This window comes from Erpetoichthys calabaricus, chromosome 9 (genome assembly GCF_900747795.2).
Source record: "Erpetoichthys calabaricus chromosome 9, fErpCal1.3, whole genome shotgun sequence".
Classification (NCBI taxonomy): domain Eukaryota; kingdom Metazoa; phylum Chordata; class Cladistia; order Polypteriformes; family Polypteridae; genus Erpetoichthys; species Erpetoichthys calabaricus.
Genome location: NC_041402.2, coordinates 175741672 through 175767618, shown reverse-complemented (window position 1 = coordinate 175767618; position 25947 = coordinate 175741672). Strand labels below are relative to the sequence as shown.

Here is a 25947-nt window from a genome sequence, read left to right as displayed (position 1 = left end):
TGTGGTGGTCCAGTGTTATGAATTATTTTAAATAATCAGCCATCTATCCATTCGCTGAACTTGTTAAATCGAGTTTTAGGATCAAGAAGAACTGAAGCCTGTGCTGGGGTAGAAGTCAGGAAACAACTCTGAAGAGTCCAACGCAGAGCATGGTCACATTCTGACTTAATGTACCATGCAAAAGTCTTAGGAACAAATTAAAGAACTGCTTTCAAAAATCATTAAAAACAATTAGTATGAAGAGCTGTATACTGTAAAAAAAATAAATAAATGAAAATTTCTGCTTGGGAGTGAACACCTCTTGCATTTTTTCCCCTCTTAGAACATTACAACATTAGAAAAACTGTGACAAGAACAGGCCACTCAGCCCAATAAGTCTGTCCATCCTATTCACTTAGATCATCCAAGATAACATGAAGTCAAGATCTGAAGGTCCCTAAAGTCCTACTCTCCACCACACTACTTGGTCATTTATTCCAAGTGTCTTTTTGAATTCTCTTGCCATTATGTAAAACTCAATGATTTGAAGGTTAAGCTGTCACATCTGCCAGCTCTCATTGTTTAATTTGGTTGACCTTTTCTTTAGGGATGTGAGGCTTGACACTGAGGCTTCAAAGCTTGTATTGGTTAAATAATGTGACAAAGCTTGTGTGAAAGTCCCATAATCATGTGACTGATGATATCCAAAGCTTCAAACGTCACTGGAACTCCAGGAATGGTGTGACCGCTTCAATGTTATCTGCTATCCCACATGGTATAAAAGAAGATGGTCATATTTTATCTTCTTATATAATACTCTATACTGTGGCTGTCTGTTTGTCTGTCCAGGATTTTAAATCCCCTGTAGCTTGCAAACTGTTTGAACTATTGACCTGAAATTTGGTAGACATACACTATATGACATCTACTATTTGCTTTCGGTGTGACGATTGACCTCCAAGGGCAAAGATCAACCCAGGAAGGTCAAGGGCAAAAATCAAATAAACTGTAGCCTGCAATTTGGTACACATATACTATGCTGAAAATCTGCACTACAAATTTATATTAAAAGCAAAGAATTTTGGAATTATTACTCCTTTAATTTTAATTTTATTTTATTGTAGAATCAAGTCTCGGCAGCAGGCAGCAGGGCGGCTGTGTGGTGCATGCATACAGGTGCTGTTCTCATTCCCTACAACCTTCGCCGTCACTTCCCCTACCTCTCCATATCTTAAATCATTCTTGAGGCAGATTGAAGACTTAAGTGCCAGCTTAAGTGAAAAATTAAAGAAAACGTACTAAGTAATTACATCACAAACACTGACTTAATCAGTTTTAACGCGAAAAGATGCTGACGAAAGAAGAGAAGAAGCGAACCGCTAGGGTGGAGAAAAGAAGAGCAGCTCAGGAAGCAGCAAAGGGCATCAACCTCTGAGCAAATGAATGCTAAACGTACAGAGAAAGACGATGAAAGCTATCAGCATTTACGACAGGCTCACGCAGAGTGAACGAGAATTACTCGAGCAAGTGAAAGCAAAGAACAGACCATACAACGAAGACAGGCTGAGACTTAGCAAAAGAGCATCGCAAGAGCAAATGAGACTGAGGAAGAGGCTAATCGGCATCGGCAATCAGTGGTCAACGGAGTATGGTCAAGTGAAGTGTATTCACTGCACGTTATCGTACAGTACACCGTTACTAGTACAAGGATGATGTGTAATAAACTGTGGAGTCCAAAACTGCAAAAGCAAGCGATCAAGTGTGTGGGAGCATTAAAACCTGTTTTCCAACAATAACTTTGCTATCTTCTGTAATGGAGCATATAACAAGTCATTAATTCCCTAAATCCCCCTACACTCTGTCCCTATCACTTTGATCCGGTCCACAAGCACCCTCTTAAACCCGTTATGATTCTCTTTGCCTTTTAGTACACAGATGCAAAAGTATTACCCTTTACACTGCCTCTCAGCAAAAATCCCCACACATGATAATCTTGTCACATAGTTATGAATCAATGGTGACTTATAACATTTTCAGTCAGTTAGTCATTGTCCAACCCGCTATATGCTAACACAGGTCACGGGGGTCTGCTGGATCCAATCCCAGCCAACACAGGGTGCCAGCCCACCACAGAACACACACACACACACACCAAGCACACACTAGGGACAATTTAGGATCGTCAATGCACCTAACCTGCATGTCTTTGGACTGTGGGAGGAAACTGGAGCACCCGGAGACACGGGGAGAACATGCAAACTCCATGCAGAGAGGACCTGGGAAGCAAACCCAGGTCTCCTTACTGCGAGGCAGCAGCACTACCACTGCGCCGCCGTGCCGCTCTACACGTATTCATAAGGGTTGCTATTATGGCACAAATTACTGTGCACCTTTAGGACAACACATTTAATATTAATTTTATTGCAGAAAATCATCACACGTACTAACATGTACATTTATTGCAGCATTTTAATGATAATGTGATAATCATAAGGTCAAAATGAGCACACAGAGCGTTCTTAGGCTTTTATCGCTCTTGTCAGATAGAATCAATGGAATCAATAAGAACTTGTATGTGAGCTTCTTCCACCAACTGTCTTGAGCTCATAGCCACTATGGGATTCTGCAAACCACCAGATATTACTGCATTCAGAACTCAGAAACTTTGACTATTTTTCTGGCACAATCAGGATGAAGCTTCATTGTGCTTTGTCCTGCCCATCACTACCTCTGCCCAGTGGTTTCTTCTCCACTTGTTTCTGCTGCAGTTAATCAGTTTGGTTCAATCACTTCTTTATCGTCTGCGATGGGTTGGCACCCTGCCCGGGATTGGTTCCTGCCTTGTGCCCTGTGTTGGCTGGGATTGGCTCCAGCAGACCCCCGTGACCCAGTGTTCGGATTCAGCGGGTTGGAAAATGGATGGATGGATGGACTTCTTTATCGTGGGGTGGCACCAGGGCTGGATTTTCCTATAGGCTAACTAGGCTTCAGCATAGGGCCTCAAGATCAAGAGGGGCCTACATTCAAATTGTTAGCAAAATTTTATTATCTCTCATGTAATTTACAAACTTAAAAATGGAAGGTGAAAGGGCCTCATAAGTGGAATAGCCTAGGGCCTCTTTTCATATAAATCCGGCCCTGGGTGGCACGATGGCACAGTGGTGGCGCTGCTGCCTCACAGTAAGGAGACCAGAGTTTGTGTCCTGGGTCCTCCCTGCATGGAGTTTGCATGCTCTCCCATGTTTGCGTTAAAGTGAATTGGCGATCCTAAAGTATGTGGTTGGTGTGTAATGGGACTGGCTCCCTGTCCCAGGTTTGTTCCTGTCTTGTGCCCCTATGCTAGCTGGATTGGCTCCAGAAGAGAGCCCCCGCCACTTTGTTCAGGAATAATAGCGGGGTTAGAAAATGACTGACTGACTTCTTTATTGCATTAAGCAATGGTGCCGTGTTTGTTATCTTTGTGTCATCATGCACTGACTAGACACACTTAAATATCCTAGGATTTTTTATCGGAAACATGGTCTGTATTATCATTTTTCACATTCTTTAATGAAATACAATTCAAATGTTGCTCTGTAGCATTTAATTAGTGTCAGAAAATGAATGCTTGGAAAAGCAGAAATTTGCTCTTTTCCTACATTACTGACACACTAATGGAGAAGACAAATCGTCGAAGGCCAAATTTATGTTTAAAATTCAGGGCACATAGGAATTCCGCACTTTGCAGGGCTGTCTTAACAAGCATCATATTCCCCTTGGGCAAAGTAGTGTTCTGGGACCCCTGTTTTATAGCAAAACAGAAATATACATAGACACCAGAAACATTGTTGCCCCTTTGACCAGTGCCCCATTGTCAAGTCAAGTTGGGGGAGAATGCACTGGTATAGTGTGCCAACACGTTAAGATGGCCCTGTGGACCGTAGCTGTAAGAGCAATATCTCAGTATTGATGTTAATGTTAAATTCACGTATGTGTTTGCTTAACTAGGACCGAACACCAGTGTTCATGGGTACATACTGTGGATATTGGAAGCTAACACGTTAATGGAACACTTCTGACACTGAGCTTAAATGCTGAGGTAAGTGTTATAGAAAAGCAGATTAGATTATGGGGCCGCAAAGTCAGTTTTGGGAGAGCTGTACGTGCTGCGGGTTTTACTCCATCTGATTGCTTAATTAGAAAACCAATGCTTGCCAATAACAGATCTAATGTCATTGTAGGCTTGTTCTTGTTGTAATCCTGCACTGTCAGTGGCCGTTCTTATATCGGGATATTGTTTTTCCTTTCCAAGTACATCATCCAAATTATTTCTAATTCTCAGTCCTTCACTTTTTTCTCTTTATTTTCCTTCCATGTGTTTTATTAAACCAGATAGAATACACACAAGAGTAACATGTTAGATGGAAGGAATCATCAAAAAACAGGACGGTGCTTCTTCAGACAGAAATAAGCAATCACAGTAGGGGGTGGGAAATCGTAATACACGACACAACTAAAATGAAGCAGAACAATGTTGCTTAAGTAATTAAAGCTTCAACAGCACTCATTGACTTTAAGATGGGCACAGACATCTACAGCCTCAATATGCCCTCCAGGACTGACTTTGCAACCCCCTGTTCTGTGACTTCCTTGTAAGAATTATATCAGAGTGACTATTTCATATTTCAAAGGCACATGTCAGACACTTTTCTAATAAAATTGGAGACCCTCTATAAAAGGTACAGAAAATTTCCAAAGAAAATCTGGATAGAAATTTTAAACAAAATCACCCAATTGGGACAATACAGGTTCCACTTCCTGCTCCCATTCCCGTTTTGGGAGCTCTCGAACCCGACACCGTAGGTAATGTCACCGGATGAGCTGATCAGTGAAGACACAATGAAGCAAGGGGGTGGTGCAAAAAAGTGCAAGAGTGCTTTTATTTAAAAACAGTCAACACAAAGTGTTCAAAGAAATAGCGCAGTGTCGCAAACAGTCATTACATAAATAATCCATTTAAAACAAGTAAAAATCTCAAATGTTTTAAACAAGGCTAAAACGAGATTAAAATCCTTCTAACGACATTGGGGTCACACAAGCCAAAGCTCTGCTCCTTCCCAGTCTCTCCAGCTCACCCAAGGCATATTCAACGGGAGAGATTTCAGCCACCACGGTCCTTATTCTACCGACCCCCGTCACGGCTGCCTCTGCCGGCGTCTGCCTGACCGCTCGGGGTTGGTTGTCCTCCTGTCTTCCTTCTCGCACTCTTAAGTCATCCCTCGGATCCCTGGGGGCTGACTTTTCCCCAATCGTACCCACTCTATATAACAAGCTCAGTGGCAGCGATCCTGGTTTCCATGAACGCCGATCACTTGCTCTATCTGGGGACCCCTGACCGCGCTGCACCTCTCTCTTTAACAGCAGGGCTGGCTTATCCACTCTTTCCCCAATTCTGCTCTCTCTTCCTCTTCTCTCTCTTTATTGTTCTTTTTTTTTCCCCCTTCCTGCCTCTCGCTTCTCCTATATATTATGGGGAAGTTGCTCAGGTGTGGCGATTACACACCTCCTGGCTTCATTTACGGATGCAGACGATTCCTCACCAGTGCACATAAGCGAGGAAAACTCCAGCCTCACCTAGCGTCCAGTAACCGCTCTGGCCACACTACCACACAACCACGCCCCCCCCCCCCCCCCCCCCCCCTTTAAGCCACAAGTGCGGTGATTATCTATTTAAAAACTGGCCTTTTTAATCTGAGCCGTGGACCAGCTATACCCACACCAATGTGTTCCTTTCTTCATACGAGTAGCATGCACAATGTTCAGTGCTTAGTTACAGAGCCATTACAAAATCAATCAAGACACAGCAAAATGGTCACCATTCATACTTCATCCCACCATACAGCTGACCTGTCTAATCTGCTTGAAGACCTCAGGATCAACATTAGCGAAGATGTTACATCAGGCTGCGAGAGGATCTGGAAGGCCACAGCACAGTGTGGGTTCTCCAGGGTGTAAATGTCATTGTAGCGTACTGCCAGCTCAGTGCGGGCATTGATCTGGTACCTACCAAGAGGACACAATTGACAGACATTATGCCATATAGCGTTGGTTGATTATTCCCAGAGTGGCTTCACCAAAAGCCCATGTGCAGATAGCTGCAGCCACTCATTGGCATAGGACGCACCTAACTCCAATTTCCAGCTTATTCCAACTTTATCAGTCAAATGTTTAATAGCAGCACAGGATTTCCCATTTCTGCTTTCCAATGGTAGCCTCCACTTTTCAACAAGTCCTTTTCCTACTGGCACAGCATATTACATGGTTGCCTGCCTGGTCTATCTCCCCTTTAACCGCTGTTCTGTTCTGCATATATAGGTTTATATAGCACCCACCGTATTGAGGTCCTTAATAAACAGGTATACTTTAACCATCCCTTGAACTGCACAGTGGCCACAATTTTATTTTACCTAAAAACTAAATTTCTAAACTAAACATATTTCACTTTATTTGTATTTTCTTGGCTTAAAAATTTCTTACAAGAATGGAAGTGTCTTATGATACCATTGTAGTATAGTGAAAAACGCTCACGTGTTATTGTATCCTGGGTGATCAAGGTCATGGCACACTGCTGCTGTCATAAGGATGCCCATGTCAGTCAAGGTAAGCTTCTCCTGCAGGAACAGAGAAGACACATTTTTAATACAGTCATGGTGGATCTTGATGTGAGAAATGACCCAGATTGAGCCACTGTTACCTGTAGGTTGCACAAGTGGATCATACCATACATCATCTGGCTTACACAGAAGCAGTGACGGAAATTGTGGAAGGGGTTGCTGCGGTAGTTTTCCTTGAATGCTCAGCTAGACAAAAAAAGTGAACATGATGTCTGTTATGATGAGGCAACTCACCAGTCCAATATCTCCACAGTCCTTCCTGACTGGACATTGAAAATGATTCCTTGTTGTAAGAGTATATCAAACCTACTTTAGCCAGCAATATGGCCTGGCACTTGTCTGAGCACACCCTGTCACCCAACTAGATGTCTTACCAGCCACCGCTTCAGTGTGATGGGGTTGATGTTGAACTCCTTTACCCAGCCCAAGATCATGGTACATATACTCCAAGCAGCTCAGCATCTGATGGAGATAAAGGCATAATGAGGGCTTTCTGCATGATACCTGTCATCCCCTTCTTGTCCCCAGTGAATGAAGGGCACACATGAAAAGTTAGCAGTTCATGTGATCAGGGTGACTTGACTTCAGTGTGATGACAGAGAAATTCTCCTGTGCCCCATACCTCATTGTGCTCCCAGTGCCACACCACTTCAAAGGTTGGCTTCTTGAGGGCCTCGATGGTCTCCTGAGACAAGGTGTACTGTAAAGGGAAAACAATGACACAGGAGCAGGTTAATAGAATTCTGGGTAAATGCTGGGATGATAGCATAAAATTCCAGACAGGTGACTTCTCCCAACATTCCTAAACATTGCTGACATGCCTTGTCTTTCACTTGGAACCGTTGCCTGAAAGTTCTAACAAAATAATAAATCTTTAACTTTTCCTTCATGTTCCTGAGTTTTTAATACTTTCCTCAATCTTCTTGGGGGTTTCCAAATGTTCAGATTTGTTTAGAATTATTTTGGATGCTACCTAAATTTCATTACACACTAAAAAAAAAAAATATGAAAATAACTGCTTCTAGGGGAAAGTTTGCTGCTATTATGCCTGTCACCAGAAGAGGGCAGCCCTGCACAGTCAGTTCTATATATATATATATACAGTATAATATACTATATATAAAAATATATATATATAGTATATAATATATATATATATATATATATACAGTATAGGAAAAATAGGGAAGTCAGCGTACTGTTGATGTAGAATAATAAGTCTGAACCTCCACTTGAACTTGAAATATTCTCTCTATTCATTTCTTAATTTGTTTTTTCCACTTGTTTTTAACATAACTTACACTCTTTACCTAAACTTTCCATTTCCTCCAATTTTCTAAATTTTTTTTTGAATGTTATCTAATGAATTGTTTACATTTTTCGCCAATACAGATTCTCCATTATTCCTGCTTTCATCATTCTTTATATAAATTATCCATGTGGTTGCAGTTTCACTCAATATCTGCTCAATCATAGCCAATCTTAAGACCCCCACACTCCCAGGTGACTTCTGAAGTGTGGAATTCACCGTACCTTGGGATAGCTTAGGACATCTCTCCGTGGTGTCAGCTTTTTGCTATCATCTGAGAAATTATATTTACAGGGACAGAGTTTGACCCTGTAATAGAGAAGGTGAAATGTAAATTAAGAGCCGAACTTGATAGAAATAAAATATGCCCCAGAATGCTCTGTAACACACACCTGGCTGCTGCGAGAAGACATCTCATCTCGCAGCTTCTTGAGGTCATTTTTGCACTTCTCAATCTCCACCACCTTGAGACCCTCCACTGAAATCAAAACCCAAAGCATCTTAGTCTTATCTTAGGAAACACTGACATCTAGTGGCTATAATGTGCAACTATTTGTGCAGGCAACTTTTCCTAAGCAAATATCATCCCACCCCTTGTGATTCAGGCAGGCAGCCATCATGAAAATAACTCACAATTTTAAAGGACCACCACTTGGAGCCTGTGATCAGAGATTAAGTACTGAATTAAAATGTGAGTGCCACTTTAATGTCACCTTCAGACTATATGTGAAAGCTACCATCAGGTATATTTGCCAATTATAATTTCCAATATATACAAAGCAATTAAATCCACACCATGGCCCCCTTGACAGTTCATACACAGGCCAGCATAACTGGGAAACAATGCAATATCTTCAATTTATTAATGAAGAGTACAACTATGGGACACATTACATCCATCCATTCTTTTTCTAAACCTGCTCATCCAGAGCATAATCATGGTTCATCTTGGGCCTACCCCAGCAAGCATAAGACCCAAAACAGGGATAACCCCTGGATATGGCGCCAGCCTATAGCATGATGAACACACACAAACACACATCAGGAGCCAGTGTAGCGTCACCAGTCCTCATAAACTGCTTGTCTTTAGACTGTAGGAGGAAACCAGAGAACCCAAAGGACATTTTGGTGAAATCTAAACACAGTCATAATATTAATAATTATAATATAATTATATTAATAGTTATAATATTTAATAATATAATGTTAGGCATGGTCAGGTCAGGTCTGGTTGGGGAGCGTGCACTGGTACAGTGCGTTGCCACACTCACCACAAGACGAAGGAGCCTGGAATCCCGGTTGGCAACCCCCTAGGGCCTAGGCAGACACGTGGTCCAGTCCCACCCTCTAGAAATGACCATCTATCTGCCACAGCCAGGTGTTATGTGGGCATCCCCTTAACCTGGTCCAGCTGCTCAGGTCAGCAGTGGGAATCCTGTAAGCCGAATCCCCCTTGGGGAATCCCGCCTCATGGCCATAGTGCCACAACTGACGTTCCCTCACAACACAGGCAATGTACATCATTCGGGACTCCATGAGCAACTGCTCAATAGACACAAAGTCAAACTAGCGGTACCCAAGGATTCTCCGAGGAGACACAGTGACCAAGGAGTCCAGTCTTTTTCTCACGTCACTGGATAGTGTCCGTGTCTCACAACTATATAGCAAGACAGGAAGCACCAGGACTCTAAAGACTTGGACGTTTGTCCTTTCGCAGAGATATCAGGAGTGCCACACACCCCTTTCCAGTGACCTCATGACCCCCCCATGCTCTCCCAATCTGTCTACTGATTCATAGGAAGAGTCACCAGAGACCTGAAAGTCACTGCCAAGGTAAGCAAACCTCTCGATGAGGTCGACACTCTCTCCGCAGACAGACACACCAATGATGGCTGTGCCTAAGAGGTCATTAGAGGCCTGGATCTTTGGTTTTTATCAGGACACTCGCAAGCCCAGACACTCTGACTCCTCACTCGAGAGCCCCGATTAGGCATGCTTTTGAGGTAAATAAGAAAAAGTAAAAGAAGAGTTTTCATAAGAACAAATAATTCAGGTCAATAAAATGTGCCAATTCCTATTCCCCTACATGTCCAAAATAATGATCTGAAAGTTCACAAGGTACTTTCATCCACATTGCTAGTGAATCTGATCCATAATGCAGTATCTCCATGCACAATTCCATGCCAGGATTATACTCACACTCCACTCTCTTTTCTAACATGGCCAATCTGTTTGTCACCTCTGTCTTCAGCTCATTGATCCTGAAGGCCCTGAAAAAAATCAAATTGTCACACAGGACCTGTGTAGGCTCAAATATGGAAAGAAACAGGAGGCTCTGTCTGCCCCAAGCCATTTTTCCCCTTCTTGTTAGCAAAGGAAGTGATTGATCTGAGAACCAGGATTCGTGTTTTGCTATCTACTCACTATGAAAACACTATATATAAAAAAAAAGATGGAGTGATTGATTTTAAAGTGTGCCCCCCCCCCACACCTGCCCCAACCACAAAAGTAGGACCCTGAAGCATAGAGTTACCTGCTAAATTGCTCAGCCACCTGTGATAACACATTTTGGAACATCTCTTCTTTCTCTAACAACAAGAAACAGAAGAAGCATTCATGAAAATGGAGCCTGTTTGATAACATCATGTTTTAGACCAAGGGGGATTCAGTAATGAGAAGGAGAAAGACTGAACTGACCAGTTTACCCCAATAACCTCCTTATCTGCTCTTCCAGTAAACCCAATCAGCTGCCTCAAGAAGCCTCAAATAGCTACAACCTGCATAATTTAGGAATAGCAAATAATCCGTCCCTCCTACCTACCCACACACAATGTGGCATTCTTAAAGGCTTATTCATCTCGACCAGCTTTTCTCCTACAATTCCACATAAATGGCTCTGCTGATTTCCACTAATTGGCCACTTTGTGTCCTACCATAAACCCATAGGACTGGTCCTGCTTTCCCATCTCAAACGATGTGACTAGAGTGTCAAGGAAAGTCAGAGGGGTCCTATCATCGGATTGGTTGGCCCAGCACTGACTCAGCTGTGAAATGGCCAATAGGGGGAGGCAGCTTGATGACCGAGGTCTCCAAGACTCTGAACAAATCCAAACTGTATTATGTGATATCATCTACTGTTGAATTCTGCTCTGTACTTGTAATATTTCTATTGCACTATTGTATTGTATTGAGGATTACTTGTGTCCTCTTCTGTGTATTGTGTTGTATTGACCCCCTTGACACCCACTGCACGCCCAACCTACCTGGAAAGGGGTCTCTCTTTGAACTGCCTTTCCTAAGGTTTCTTCCATTTTTTAGGGAGTTTTTCCTTGTCTTCTTAGAGAGTCAATGCTGGGGGGCTGTCAAGAGGCAGGGCCTGTTAAAGCCCACTGCTACAATCCTTGTGTGATTTTGGAGTATACAAAAATAAATTGTATTGTATTGTATGTTCTAAAGAATTTAGAACAAGGGGTTTCAAATCCTGCATCCCATAATTATTGTACCCATCTTGACAGGATGTGTAATACAAGAGGAACCCCTGAAGATGAATCTTCAAAACTAAAAACAGTTCTATAGCAACAAGCTACAGTGTAAGCACCCAGCAACATGCCACTGAATGGGCAAAGTTTGGAACACAAGGACTCCATATTAGAGGCATGCTTGCTGACGTAGTGAAGCCCCCTATATCTGCCTTACCACGCAAACTTTAAAACAGAATGACATCTTGAGTTGGTGTGGCATGTGTCTGTCACTGAATGCAGAGTAACAGAGGGTCTCATACTGACCTCCCAGCTGTCCAGTGGAAACCGGCACAACCTTGTATGGAGTACTAAAAAGACAAAGAAAAAAGGACAGATAAGTCGCTATATACAAAAGCAAGTCAGGATGCTGTGAAGCAGGTCAACTGTCTTTAGCACAATGGTAGCAATGTGTCTGTGAACAACATCATAAATCCCATTTAGGGTGTATCTGGGAAGAGACAGCTACTTAAAAGGCAAACCACATTCACTCACGTCTGGGTGTTGGTCGGCATGGTGGGGTCAATGGAGATGATAGCACCATCTTGATTCATAAGCATGATGGCTGTGTTTCTTAAAGGGAAAGTAGACACAAAATAAAGTTAGCATCACACCGTTTAGTGCATGTTAGAAAACAAACACTGCAATCAATGAACAGATCAATGCCCTCAACCCTTCATCTTCAACGGGATATAGAAGCCTGTTATCTGTCTGCTTCTGTGCTCAGAGCAGCTGTGCTGAAGTACACTTGAAGTCCAAAAGAAAGGCTGAGGGGTTGTGGAACAGGGATAGAGGAGTGAAGGCAGGAAGAAAAATTAAAGGTTAAGAGGGGTAAAGAGGACAAAGACAGCAGGGGGCAGGTGGAGATGTGATTGAGAAAAAAGCAGACATAATAGAGAAGAAGATGGGCAAACAAAGGAAGTGTGAGAAGAAGAAAACAAGGATGATAAGAGAGGAAATGAATAAGGAGATGAGAAGGAACGAGATGGGGACAAGGGAGCAAGAAATCGGAATGGAAAGAAAAGGGAGAAAGATAAAGACAGGGTGAGGGGTGGAAAGAAAAAGAAAAAAGAGCTGGGCAGAAAGGAAAAGATGGAAAAGCTCATTGGATTGTGGGACAAGAAAATAAGGGGAGTAAGAAAAGGTTAGATTGATAGTGCAGAATAAGAACAGAAAGGTTTAGGAAATGGACAAGTGAGGTACAGAGAGGTGGATGAACAAGTTGGGGGCAGAAGGAGAACGGGGTCAGACGTTATGGATGGGGACAGCAATGAGGATAAGTGGTACAAGAAGAACGTGTGAGCAAAAAAAAGTGAAGCGGGGAATACAGAGAAGGATAAAAGATGGAGAAGCAGACGTAGGAGGTGACTAGAGGTGGAAAAAGGAGTTGAGTAGGGGGCCACCAACCTGGGGATGTTTGAACACGAGCACAACAACTCCTTGATGTCACAGGGACTGCAGTGGCGACTGAAGAGTACCTGAAAAAGACAACGTGCCAAGGTCAGATGGGCAGAGTAGGCTGTGGAATTCAGTGCCACGGCAAGTAAAAAGGCAAAGGATATGAAATGCCAATATGTCAAGGCATGGGCAGGGAAAGACGTAAGACATGATTCACCCAACAACATAAATTAAAGACTTCCAATAAAATTAAATGAGCAACGCTAGAACTTCAGATCTATCTAACAAGTTAAAAGGAGATAAAAGAAGAAGGTGAAATGTGTTAGTGTGGTGGACACTGCTGATCATCTCCCTCTTGTGAATTGCTTTGCCTTGGTATCAGTGCAGCAACTTGCACCTGTGCCTTTTGAGATAGGGAAGTTCCGCCATATGCTTGTATTATGTTGCAGCCAGGGTTTGTTCTTTGTCCTTTGTGTATTTTCTTTTATTATTTTTGTTGTTTTTAATTGTATTTCATCGCTTTCTTGCAATGTCTGTAAAACTGATTAATTATTATGCGTTGCTGCATCTATACTACAGTCCTTGTATGTTGTAACTGGAACCCCCCCAAGTGATGGGGCCACCATGACATCACTACTGTGGGACCGCCTTCAGCTTTTATATTGAAATTGAGAAGATGGTTTTAGAAGAGTGTCGTTGAGAGGGACAGAGGTATTGTTCTGGCTGCCTGGGGTGGGGTCTGTCTCTGAGGCAAATTTGTGTGGTCTTGGTCTGGCCTTTTTGTTATTGTTCTGCCAGAGTTATTGCTCAGGCTTATATCTAGTTCTTGATTATTTCATTTTTGTTTGTTGTTTATATGAAATCATTTTGTATATTCTGTTTTTGGTTTTGTTTTGTCTTCATATATTTGTAATTTTATGCTTTTCTTTACTTTGGTGTTTCTGTGTAATGTTGTTTGTGTTCTGCGCTGTGAAGTACAGACATTATTTTTATGGTTTGTTAGAGAGTTTTTCTCTTTAAATAACTAATTTTTATAGGTTGCCTGTCATTTGGCATTTATTTTATTATGTTCAAAATTAACTTTAATTTATCCCATTTCTGTGTTTATGTGTCATGGAGATGCATCATGTGACTGTGTTGGCACGTCAGTAACGTCAGTGGAACTTCCACTATAAAGGTGGTAACAACTCCATGTGAGGTTATTCCTTAGTGGGAGAAATTCCAACTTTTTCAGGGGTAGCAGTTTTCAGGTCTAGGCAAGAGGACAGGTGGGTTTCAATTCCATTTCTGGAACTCTTTTTGACTCTCGATTTCTGGTTTGCCTCTGTGTTTTGTCCTCTTGTGTACTTTTTCGATCTTGCCTGGCTCCGACTACATTTTCTTGTCTTGCATTATTATCTCCTAATCTTTTCCTATGTCTCACAACAATCCATGGAAACCGGGTTTAATAACATTATGTCTCCTGTCTATAGGACCTAAGGAGGCAGGGCCACCTAATTATGCAGATGAAGTTCTGGCCCAGCAGTAGTTGAGCCAAAGCTTTAGAGAGCTTCAACAGCTTCAGCACAGTTAGAGTTGTGGTTTGTTTTGATTTATACTTGCTTGGTTTCTCTAGTTTTGACCACTGCATGGTCAAGGTACTGTCTGTTTATTCTGATTTAGACAAAACCTAAGTTTAACTCTCTTTTATTACTGCCTTGTTTCATTCTCGGTTTTCCTCTTCTCCATTTTTGTGAACACTTCTGATACTTTTATTATTTAAGGGCCTAGAAGACAGCCTGTTGCCTTTGGGGCCTGGATGTTCAGAGTGAGGCCTACTTTGGGTTCAGGCTCAGTGAAGGCCTGGTCTGTCTGGTAGTGCTTGGAGGCCTACTCAGCTTTTTTGTGCTTCATTGAGGCAGATATCGTTTTGCTGGCCCTTTTGCCATGTTGTACTGCAGATTCACAACAGTATGCAGGATCCTACGTGAGCCCCTCAATACCTGCCTGCCTCACCAGCACAATTAACCTTTATACAGGGGCTCAGCATTGCCATAATGCATTACCTCAAATTGTGGGGGTCCCACTCTAATACGAACATTTAAAGATCTTGGAAGTTGTACAACAACTAAAGAGCCAAATCAACATCCATCCTCCACTCCCAACCAACAGGAATATCTGAATCAACACACAGGCAGCCCTTACTCCATGGCATTAACCTGATTCTGCTTTGCTCTGCCATTGTGAAGCAGCAACTCTATTCCACTGAGCAAACCTGCATTGACTCTAAATAAAGATCTCCAGTGAAACAAAAACATCAATTGAAAGTGTGCGCATCCCCTTTGGTAGCACTGACTTTACATGTACTGAGTGTCCAAAGTAATGTGCAGAGTGGCGTGTTTGAGATTCATATGGAAAACTAGGGGGCTTTGCCCTCTACTTGCTTCACTCGCCAACTTCCGGGCCAGCGCTACACGCTAGCCACTTCACGGCTCTGTCGCTCATGTATGGGGATGCAGTTGTACAATTTAAACAGATTTTTATTTTCATGGGAATTGTTACATACAGTATGCATAATAGAACTATTTTACATTACAGCGAGTAATTAACCATATTAAAAAAAGAGTAAAACGCAATTATTTGAAAGTAAATTATGTTTCATGTTGTGTTAGAGGTATTCGATTTTATTCTGTTTGGTTTTGAAATTAACACACAAATACTTTTTAAACTTACACTTTTACTGAAAAACTTCAGTAAAAACAATTTTTTGAATTCAATTTTCGCATTCAATTGTGACTCTGTGTTTGGACTTTCATCATGAGAATGCAACGTATAACTGCCCATGATTAAATTTCGTTTCTTTCTCTCTAATAAACAAAAAATGACTTTCGAATGTTTTGCTCTGAGGTTTATTATTTGTCTTTTCAAAAGCTATTCTAACAGGAAAATGTTAACGTTTTAATACGAATGGCATATCATGATCTCATTTGTTGTGTAATGTTATCCATGGAAGATGTACTACATTACCTTTCTTGGATACATACTTCTTTCTACAGTAATTCGTGTGGTGGAAAATATGAAAGGTTTTAAAGGTTGTAGTTATTCTTTGTGATATTGTAAGTTGATGTTTTCATCTTCCGCACAATTACCACCAACTGTCTCAGCATAGTCTATTAATATGCATTCAACCAATTTGCCAAGTAACCGATCAACATTTCTGGCATTAATTCATTTAACTTCATCGTTTCTTGGTGCTAGGATTGCCCGTGTACTCATTTTTTCCGTTGATAACTCTTCGGGATGAAATTCTTCAATAAGATTTGGACATAATGCGTCTTTTTTAATTGAGAACTTAAAGTGAGGAAAACGTTAAAATTTATAAGATCTGAGAGAGCAAGAACTGTGTCTGACAAAAGCATTCACACGAATGAGAGGTGAGAGAACCGTGTGTGTGTTTGAAATGGTTGAGAGGTGGCCGGGACTTGAGAAAATCTCATGGCCAAGGTCTCAACTCACGGGACTCTTCCAAAAAGTCTCATCTTGTCGCAGGATTTTTTTATATAATAGAGAGATATGCAGTATCTCACATTTATAAAAAAAACATATGGCACTCCTTCACAGTGATGTGAATGAGAAGTGTAAACAGAATTGATTTTACTGGCGTGGTACGGATTATACGCTTTATGAAGCTGTAGAAAAGGACACGAGTAAACCCATAAGTGTGAATGAGGCTTTAGTGAGCAGTAGTTCTTGTTTTCCACCCAAAACGCTCCTTAAAACCCTCAAAAAACTGCTTAATGATTTTTGAATTTCACAATTGTGAACCTAGCAAGAAAACACATTTTAGTGTCAGGTTTGTGAAACTGTATGGCCATTTCGCTCATCACCAGTTACAGATTTCATTTCTCTAAAGACCCCACTTCCAGCAGATGTGAATGTGCCCATCGAGAGATTCCAGACTCCCCAGACCATGAGATTTTAGTTCATATGTCACTGCTTACTTTCTGCACCTTTCCATCCATATCCAGGTGGATCGTCTTGGGCGTGTAGGATGATGAACCAGATCCCATCTTTTTCGGTCTTTAGGTTTCGGTCAATGGTTTCTGTACTCTGTACCGTGCAGGTCTTCTGCTGAAGCACACCTCAGACACACCTGCGGAGAAACTGAAATGAAAAATCGTAAGCAGAGCAGCAAACAGAGAAAGAAACTTGACATATAAACCAGTTGAACTGAGGGCATCAATAATAAGACACAAACCAGATCTCCTCCTAATGTTATGTCGAGTCTACCCACCCAGCTGTCAGATGTACTGTTACTTGGTGGACATTTAGAGTTTATCACGCTCCTTAAAGTATTTCAGATGCCCCCCTTACCATTTCAGTCAGAGCCACACTGAACTGGCTAAGGCTTTGGACTCAGAACCACTGCTTAACTCAAAGCAAGTCACTTAACCTGTCTGCACACCACATGAAATAAAAATCACAAGTGTAGCATTGGCTTGGACTTGCAAGGACCCTTCAGATGGTGCTTAGTACATAAACGTGTGAAATAAAACAAAAGTGACTCGTCTAAACAACCATGGCAAACTCCAACTCAAAACCTTCATCCAGTACAGAAACCCAGAAGGCATTGCTTTGTTCTCTATGGCGCCTTAACCTGTCTAGACTTGATATTATTTTGCAGCTTTGTTGGGCTGAATGGCCCATTCTCGTCTACAATGTTCGAATGTTCTGTGATGGGTATGCTTTGCATAAGTTTAAATTCATATGCAATTTGCTTTTCTTATTATTAAACCATTTTATTTAACTTGACTGTTTGCTTGTCTGGGTCAAATCTTGCAACTGATTTTAAACCCAATTTTGGCAAAGTGAATTTCTTCAAATTTTGCATACGTGTTCAGTATCAATGACAATACAATAATCCATCAAAACCAATCCAATTACGTAGCAAATTTTGCCATAATCAATGGTTATGCGATTCCAATTAACCCACACACAACACTGACGGAGAGAGAATTTATTGCGATATAGGAGCATAAAAGTGACAGACGCACCAGATTGCCCCCACTTGCCTCTTCCAGTGAGTGGAGTGGGTAAATACGCGTGCCGACTTGACTCTTGTGAAAGAGTAGCCTTGATGATCACGGTGAGGGAGTATTGGCATAAGCTGGCCGTTCTGTCATCGATATTTGTTTTCGCAGCGACCGAGTGCTAATCCTATAAGAGTCTGAACAGAAAAATAGAGACCAAAATATAATTCTTTATAGTGTTCAAATAATTCTGCAAAGAAGATATATTATGAAATACTTTTAAAGAAGCTTCCCATTCATGAATAATTAGGGTCATTTGCAAAATACTCAAAAACTAAAAAGTAAAAAATAAAATATCTAAAATTTTTTATTAAGTAAAACAATTTTATTTACTTTAACCACAATTTTTGTGGTTATATGTGACTAAATAAAATCGTGGGGCGCACATAAATTAATTCATTCAGTCAATTAATAGAATAGCTACTTTTATCATAAAATATATGAAAACAACAACATTGTAATACCCCACCATGCTAAACAAGTTTCAAAAATTGTTTGAATCAATTAATTTATATGCAGCTATGATTTTATTTAGTCACATATAACAACGAAAATTGTAGTTAAAGAAAAATATATTTTTTGCTATATATATATTTTTTTTAGAAATTTCCCTTAATATCACCTGCTTAGACTGTGTGGGTTTAGGACAAAGGGATGGTTGGCCTTGGAACCATAAGACTTCTGATTTGAATTAGTAGCAACAAACATCTGTAAAACAGACATTACCTGACCACTCCGTGCTGTCCTACAGGACCACCAATGGATAGATGAGTACAACAGGGCCTAACATGAGGGTAAGTCATTAGTTATCTGATAATTTTGTTTTGTTGGGCTGGAGCCTACAACTTTCTTCATGCACATCTGAAACATGGTGTGTCTGTGGTCACAGCAGTAAAGGTCGACCCTGACTAGTTAGACTCCACTCTCTGTTTGCACCAAAGTAAACCAGTAGACAGTGATCCACTATTAATGAGCTGAGGGTCTACCAGGCGCTGAAATCTTCACCAGTTCTTTAGAATCATAGTATGAACACAACATTGACATCGGTAGTGGACGTGGATGGGCATCCCACACCTTCTTTGTCTTTAAAACTATCATTTTTTGAACATCTCCATCCATTTGTAAACACTCAAAAACAGTAAAACACTGTCTCCATATTGTGCAGGAAGACTTCTATGGATTTTGGCTGCCGGTACACTTTCAGCTCCGGGGGCTCCGGTTTCCTCCCACAGTCCAAAGACATGCAGGTTAGGTGGAATTGGCGATTCTAAATTGGCCCATAGTGTGTGCTTGGTGTGTGGGTGTGTTTGTGTGTGTCCTACGGTGGGTTGGCACTCTGCCCAGGATTGTTTCCCTGCCTTGTGCCCTGTGTTGGCTGGGATTGGCTCCAGCAAACCCCCGTGGCCCTGTGTTCAGATTCAGCGGGTTGGAAAATAGATAGATAGATAGATAGATAGATAGATAGATAGATAGATAGATAGATAGATAGATAGATAGATTGATAGATAGATAGATAGATAGATAGATAGATAGATAGATACTTTATTAATCCCCAAGGGGAAATTCACAATGACTTGATCGAGGTCAAAACTTTAGCACCTTGACCACAGACAGACACACCATATTGCCATTTGTGTGCGGGGAAAACTGTCCAGCCAACTCAAAAGGAAATGATCACAAAAGTGATTATTGACACCCTCCTAGTATGCCCTCATTTTGACCGAATCACTGGTCAGACACCTTCACTATCAAGGAAGAGTGACAACTCCAGTCCATGCCCATCTATGACATCAGTGTGGGTATTTGATTTGGTCTGTCTCCCTCCCACATACCTGGTAACTCTTATGAAGAATTCATATAAGACAGCATCCTGGAATGTTTAGGCTGAATTGCATGATAATGCTACCTCTCTCATATCTGCAAGCTCTATCATCACTGGCATAGCCTGAAGCCCACCATCACAGTTAAATGAACACACATCCTTTGCTAACCAGCCAACAGCCAGTCTAACCCTACTACTGTAAATCCCACCTCCTACGGGATTTCACCCTGGAGATAGCATCAAGACTTTGCGTGCTGCCAAAGCTCTTCTTTCAGATTGGGATGTTCTTTGTGTTCTTTTACCCAGCATAACAATAAGTCTTCTGAAAACAACCTGGCAACTGACAGTAACTCATATGATCTATCTATCCATTTACACCCCAATGAGATTGAAGAGGTCTCCCCACCGCTGGATGTGATGCCAATCTGCAGACTACAGGCTACTCTTTTAGAAACAAACCCCTAAAAAACAAGACTGCTTTTAATTTTTTTTCTTATTATCACTTCCCATTCACTTAGAGATAAGTTAATAACAAAAATCAAGTTTCCTTACTAGTTTGCTGTGGCTCCGAGGGCTGCTCTGGGCCGCAACTCCACAGGTGCTACTGATGCAAAGTGATGCTGAGAAGAGACTGAGGAAGAGAGTAGAGGGGAGGGGAGGGGAGGAGAAGGGTGGGCGGAGGAGCAAAGGGAACACCACAGATTGATTGGCAACTGGCTACTGTGGTTGCCAGGCTGCTGTTACCAAGGTGAGGAAAGTAGCAGCCTAGTACTCATTTGAAACATTTTTAATTGCAAGAAGAAGCACACTCCTCCCTCGAACTGGACACAGCCAGCTGAAGGCGGCTTTCTAGATTTAGAGACAACTGGCATTGGCCATCAACCCACAAATAAAGATATGCAGAAGACACACATACACCTCGTAGTGTTCATACCTCAGGACAAGGTGGCAGACCCCTCACATACTAATAAAGCAAACCTACCCACAAATCTTGTAACTCACATACCCTTAAACACTAATAGTGGACATCGGCCTTTCATCAGAACATATGAACATTGCAAAAGGTATGATGAGAGGTATGCTCATCTAGATTGTCCAAAATAACATTAAATCGAGATTTGAGGGTCCCACTCTCCACCACACACACCACTTGCTCACTTGTTCCATTGGTCTAAGGTTCTATGTGTGAAGAAAAACATTCTTAAGATTTGTGCAAAATCTGCCCTTAACAAGTTTCCAAAGTCTGCCTGTGTTCTTGATACAGAATTTATTTTACAGTAACTACTGGAATTTATGGTATTGATTTCTTTCATCATTTTAAACACTTCAATCAAGTCACCTCTTAGTCTGTCTGCTTAAACTGAAAAGGTTCATCTTCTTCTATCTCTAGATAGATAGATAGATAGATAGATACTTTATTAATCCCGATGGGAAATTCACACTAACAGCTCATACCGCCCAATAATCAGCCAAGGTTGGATTTTCTCTAACGCTGCAATGTCTTTTTTGTGGTATGGAGATCATCACTAAACAGAGTGCTCCAGGCAAGTCCTCACTAGTGCGGTAAATAACTGAAGCATAACCTCCCTCAACTTGTACTCCACATATATTTACATATAACTGAGCATCTTGTCAGATTTCTTGATCACTTCTGTCTGGATGTAGATAGTGACAAGTCCACTACAGCTTCAGGTCCTTCTCATAAGGTGAACACTCAATTTTCCGACCGCCCATTGTTTATTCAAACCTCACATTTTTACTTCCTATGTGTAATACTTTACATTTACTGACATTAAATTTCGTCTTCCAGAAATCTGCCCAAACCTATATGCTGTCCAAGTCCCTCTACAATGACTCAACTGCCAATCCACCTGGCTTGGTACCATCTACAAACGTAACCAGCTGTTTCTTTATATTGCTATCCAGATCGCCTGTGTACATTAAACATGCATCATGCATCACAGGAAAATGAATGGAAGGAATTATTAAGGATAAGATTGAGCAACACCTGGCAAGGCCAGGAGTTATTAGGAACAGTCAGCGTGGGGTCAGAAGAGGGAGGTCGTGTTTTACTAACATGCTGGGATTCTATGAGGAGGCAACAAAAGATATGATCAAAGTGGAGCACATGATGTTATTTACCTTGACTTTCAGAAAGCATTTGATAAGGTGCCACATTAGAGGTTGGGCATCAAACTAAAAGAAGTGGCAGTTCAGGGTAATGTTTTTAGGTGGGTGCAGAGGGTGATGGTGTGAGAAACCTCATCAGAATTAGCTGATGTTAAGAGTGGTGGCCAGCAGGGGACAGTGATGGGGCCACTGCTATTTTTAATATACAGTAATCCCTCCTCCATCGCAGGGGTTGCGTTCCAGAGCCACCCGCGAAATAAGAAAATCCGCGAAGTAGAAACCATATGTTTATATGGTTATTTTTATATTGTCATGCTTGGGTCACAGATTTGCGCAGAAACACAGGAGGTTGTAGAGAAACAGGAACGTTATTCAAACACTGCAAACAAACATTTGTCTCTTTTTCAAAAGTTTAAACTGTGCTCCATGACAAGACAGAGATGACAGTTCCGTCTCACAATTAAAAGAATGCAAACATATCTTCCTCTTCAAAGGAAACAGAGAGGAAAGCAAACAAATCAATAGGGCTGTTTGGCTTGCGGTACAAAGCTGTTGAAGGCGGCAGTTCACACCCCCTCCGTCAGGAGCAGGGAGAGAGAGAGAGAAAAACAAAGTCAAAAATCAATACGTGCCCTTTGAGCTTTTAAGTATGCGAAGCACCGTGCAGCATACTTAAAAGCTGCACACAGAAGGTAGCAACGTGAAGATAATCTTTCAGCATTTTTAGACGAGCGTCCGTATCATCTAGGTGTGCGAACAGCCCCCCTGCTCACACCCCCTATGTCAGGATCAGAGAAAGTCAGCGCAAGAGAGAGAGAGAGAAAGTAAGTTGGGTAGCTTCTCAGCCATCTGCCAATAGCGTCCCTTGTATGAAATCAACTGGGCAAACCAACTGAGGAAGCATGTACCAGAAATTAAAAGACCCATTGTCCGCAGAAACCCGCGAACCAGCAAAAAATCAGCGATATATATTTAAATATGCTTACATATAAAATTCGCGATAGAGTGAAGCCGCGAAAGGCGAAGCGCGATATAGCGAGGGATCACTGTATAGAAATAATTTAGATAGAAATATAAGTAACAAGCTGGTTAATTTTACAGATGATACCAAGATAGATGGATTAGCAGATAATTTGGAATCCGTCATATCATTACAGAAGGACTTGGTCAGTATACAGGCTTGGGCAGATTTGTGGCAGATGAAATTTAATGTCAGTAAAATGTAAAGAATTACACATAGGAAGTAAAAATGTGAGGTTAGAATACACCTTATGAGAAGGATTTAGGAGTCATAGTGGAGTCTAAGTTATCAACCTCCAGACAGTGTTCAGAAGCCATTAAGAAGGCTAACCTCACAGGAGGTTCTGCTCAAGGTTTATAACACACTGGTGAGGCCTCATCTGGAGTACTGGGTGCAGTTTTGGTCTCCAGACTACAAAAATGACATAGCAGTACTAGAAAAGGTCCAGAGAAGAGTGACTGGGCTGATTGAGGGGCTACAGGGGATGAGTTATGAGGAAAGATGAAAAGAGCTGAGCCTTTAGAGTTTAAGCAAAAGATGATTAAGAGGTGACATGATTGAAGTGTTTAAAATTATGAAGGGAATTAGTCCAGTGGATCAAGACTGTTATTTTAAAATGAGTTCATCAAGAACACAGGGTCATAGTTGGAAACTTGTTAAGGGTAAATTTCGCACAAATATTAGAAAGTTTTTCTTTACACAAAGAACAATAGACACTTGGAATAAAATACCAGGTAGTGTGGGAGACAGTGAGACTTTAGGGACTTTCAAAACTCGACCTGATGTTTTTTTGGAAGAAATAAGTGGATAGGACTGCCGAGCTTTGTTGGGCTGAATGGTCTGTTCTCGTCTAGAGTGTTCTGATGTTCTAATGTTCAATGAAGGAAAAAAAAGTTAATAATTAATTCCTCAGTTTTTCTGAAGTGAAGATGTACCATTAGAAATAGGAGAGGAGTAAGAAACACGACTGTGTAGGAAGGCCGGAGTCTTCAATTATACTGCTTGTCTAACTAAGGCAGCAAGTGCTATACGTGTCCTGAACAGAACGCAGCTCAGGTCCTGTCATACGCTCACCACCGTACTGCAGTGCTTTATGATCTTAGGCCAAGCAGATGCCAGTAAGGGTGGACTCCACTCTGTTCCCTGCAGAAGTTTGTTAGAACAGATGTATAAAAGCGAGCTGCCCTCAGATATCTGTGGAACTAGAGGTGCTGGTGAGCCTTTATGACAAGTGACATCAATCACTAATACCGCACGTCACACACAGACGGCATACACTAATATGCTACATCACACAGAGATATCACATAAAGGAGCTGTGCCTCATGGCTTTTACTTAATGCTTTGGGTTACTGAAACAGAAGCACCGATAAGACACTCACTCCTTGATACTGCGCCTCTCATCCAGACAGGACTTTGCATGCAAAGATACTGCATGTCAGGCATAGACAGATAATTACACCTCACACTCCTGCTTAATGAACCCTCGACACGTAGATAACTGGTAAGAATGCCTGTCCATGGAAGGTGCCAGTGACCTGCTCATTATACGAAAACTTTCCATTGATACAGGTCAGAGGTGACCATATACTGAAGCAGGCAGTATAACTTTGGGGGCATTCAGAAGTCAACTTGATGTTTTTTTGGAGAATAGGATCTACAAGCTTTGTCACACTGAATGGCCTGTTCTTGTCAAAACTGTTGTAATGTTCTAATATTTCAAAATGAGAGCGTTGCAGTTCCAGATTTGTGTTGAGATGTGTTTATATATAAAATGGATGAAATGGAAACACCAGTGGCTGTGATGCACAGCTTGTGACAGGAGGATGAAAAAAAGAGTGAAATAAAGCCCCAGCTTTACCAGTTTCTGGTATATTGGAATTGAATGTTCTGGTTGGTTAGACAAAGACCTTTAGGTTTAGGTTTAGGTAGACTTTATTATCTTCTTCTTTCAGCTACTCCTGTTAGGGGATGCCACAGCGGATCATCTTCTTCCATATCTTCCTGTCCTTGTTATCTTATTCTGTTACACCCATCACCTGCTTGTCCTCTCTCACCAGATCCATAAACATCCTCTTAGGCCTTCCTCTTTTCCCCTTGCCTGGTAGCTCCATCTCTAACATCTTTCTCCCAGCATCTCTCCTCTGCACATGTCCAAACCAACGCAATCTCGCCTTTCTCTTTGTCTCCAAACCTTCCCACCTGAGCTGACCCTCTAATGTCCTCATTTCTAATCCTGTCCATCCTCATCACACCCAATGCAAATCTTAGCATCTTTAACTTTGCCACCTCCAGCTCTGTCTCCTGCTTTCTGGTCAATGCCACCATCTCTAACCCATATAACATAGCTGGTCTCATTACCATCCTGTAGACCTTCCCTTTCACTGTTGCTGATACCCGCCTGTCACAAATCACTCCTGACACTCTTCTCCACCCTGCCTGCACTCTCTTCTTTACTTCTCTTCCACACTCCCTGTTACTCTGTACTGTTGATCCCAAATATTTAAACTCATCCACCTTCGCCAACTCTACTCCCTGTGTCCTCAACTTTCCACTGACCTCCCTCTCATTTACACACATGTATACTGTCTTGTTCTACTGAACTTCATTCCTCTCCTCTCTAGAGCATATCTCCACCTCTCCAGGGTTTCCTCAACCTGCTCCCTACTCTCGCTACAGATCACAATGTCATCAGCAAACATCACAGTCCATGGGGACTCCTGTCTAATCTCGTCTGTCAACCTGTCCATCACCATTACAAATAAGAAAGGGCTCAGAGCTGATCCCTGATGTAATCCCACCTCCAACTTGAATGCATCCATCACTCCTACCGTAGACCTCACCACGGTCTCACTTACCTCGTACATATCCTGTACAACTCTTACATACTTCTCTGTCCCAGAGGGAAATGTGTTGCTGCAGAAAAATACAAAAACAGAAGACAATGTTCCAGAGATACAATAGATAAACAAAGACAACATTTGACAACCAATGGTATTGCATAAACACACACTCAAGATCAATACAAAGAAGAATAATTACTTTTAA

General features: G+C 41.6%; 1 protein-coding gene across 1 annotated transcript in view; it reads right to left on the bottom strand.

The window, feature by feature from the left end:
* LOC114657271 (high affinity cGMP-specific 3',5'-cyclic phosphodiesterase 9A-like) overlaps positions 1 to 16950 on the bottom strand; it is a 36083-nt gene extending 19133 nt beyond the window's left edge. The window contains 15 exon segments of the mRNA XM_051932148.1: positions 5866 to 5918; positions 5921 to 6021; positions 6547 to 6629; positions 6713 to 6805; positions 6995 to 7051; positions 7053 to 7094; positions 7255 to 7332; positions 8166 to 8250; positions 8332 to 8419; positions 10141 to 10211; positions 10475 to 10529; positions 11727 to 11770; positions 11955 to 12032; positions 12867 to 12937; positions 16838 to 16950. Of these exon segments, the coding sequence (XP_051788108.1) occupies positions 5866 to 5918; positions 5921 to 6021; positions 6547 to 6629; positions 6713 to 6805; positions 6995 to 7051; positions 7053 to 7094; positions 7255 to 7332; positions 8166 to 8250; positions 8332 to 8419; positions 10141 to 10211; positions 10475 to 10529; positions 11727 to 11770; positions 11955 to 12032; positions 12867 to 12937; positions 16838 to 16906 (1068 nt within the window). The 5' untranslated portion in view covers positions 16907 to 16950.
* Between the last annotated feature and the right edge of the window lie 8997 nt (positions 16951 to 25947).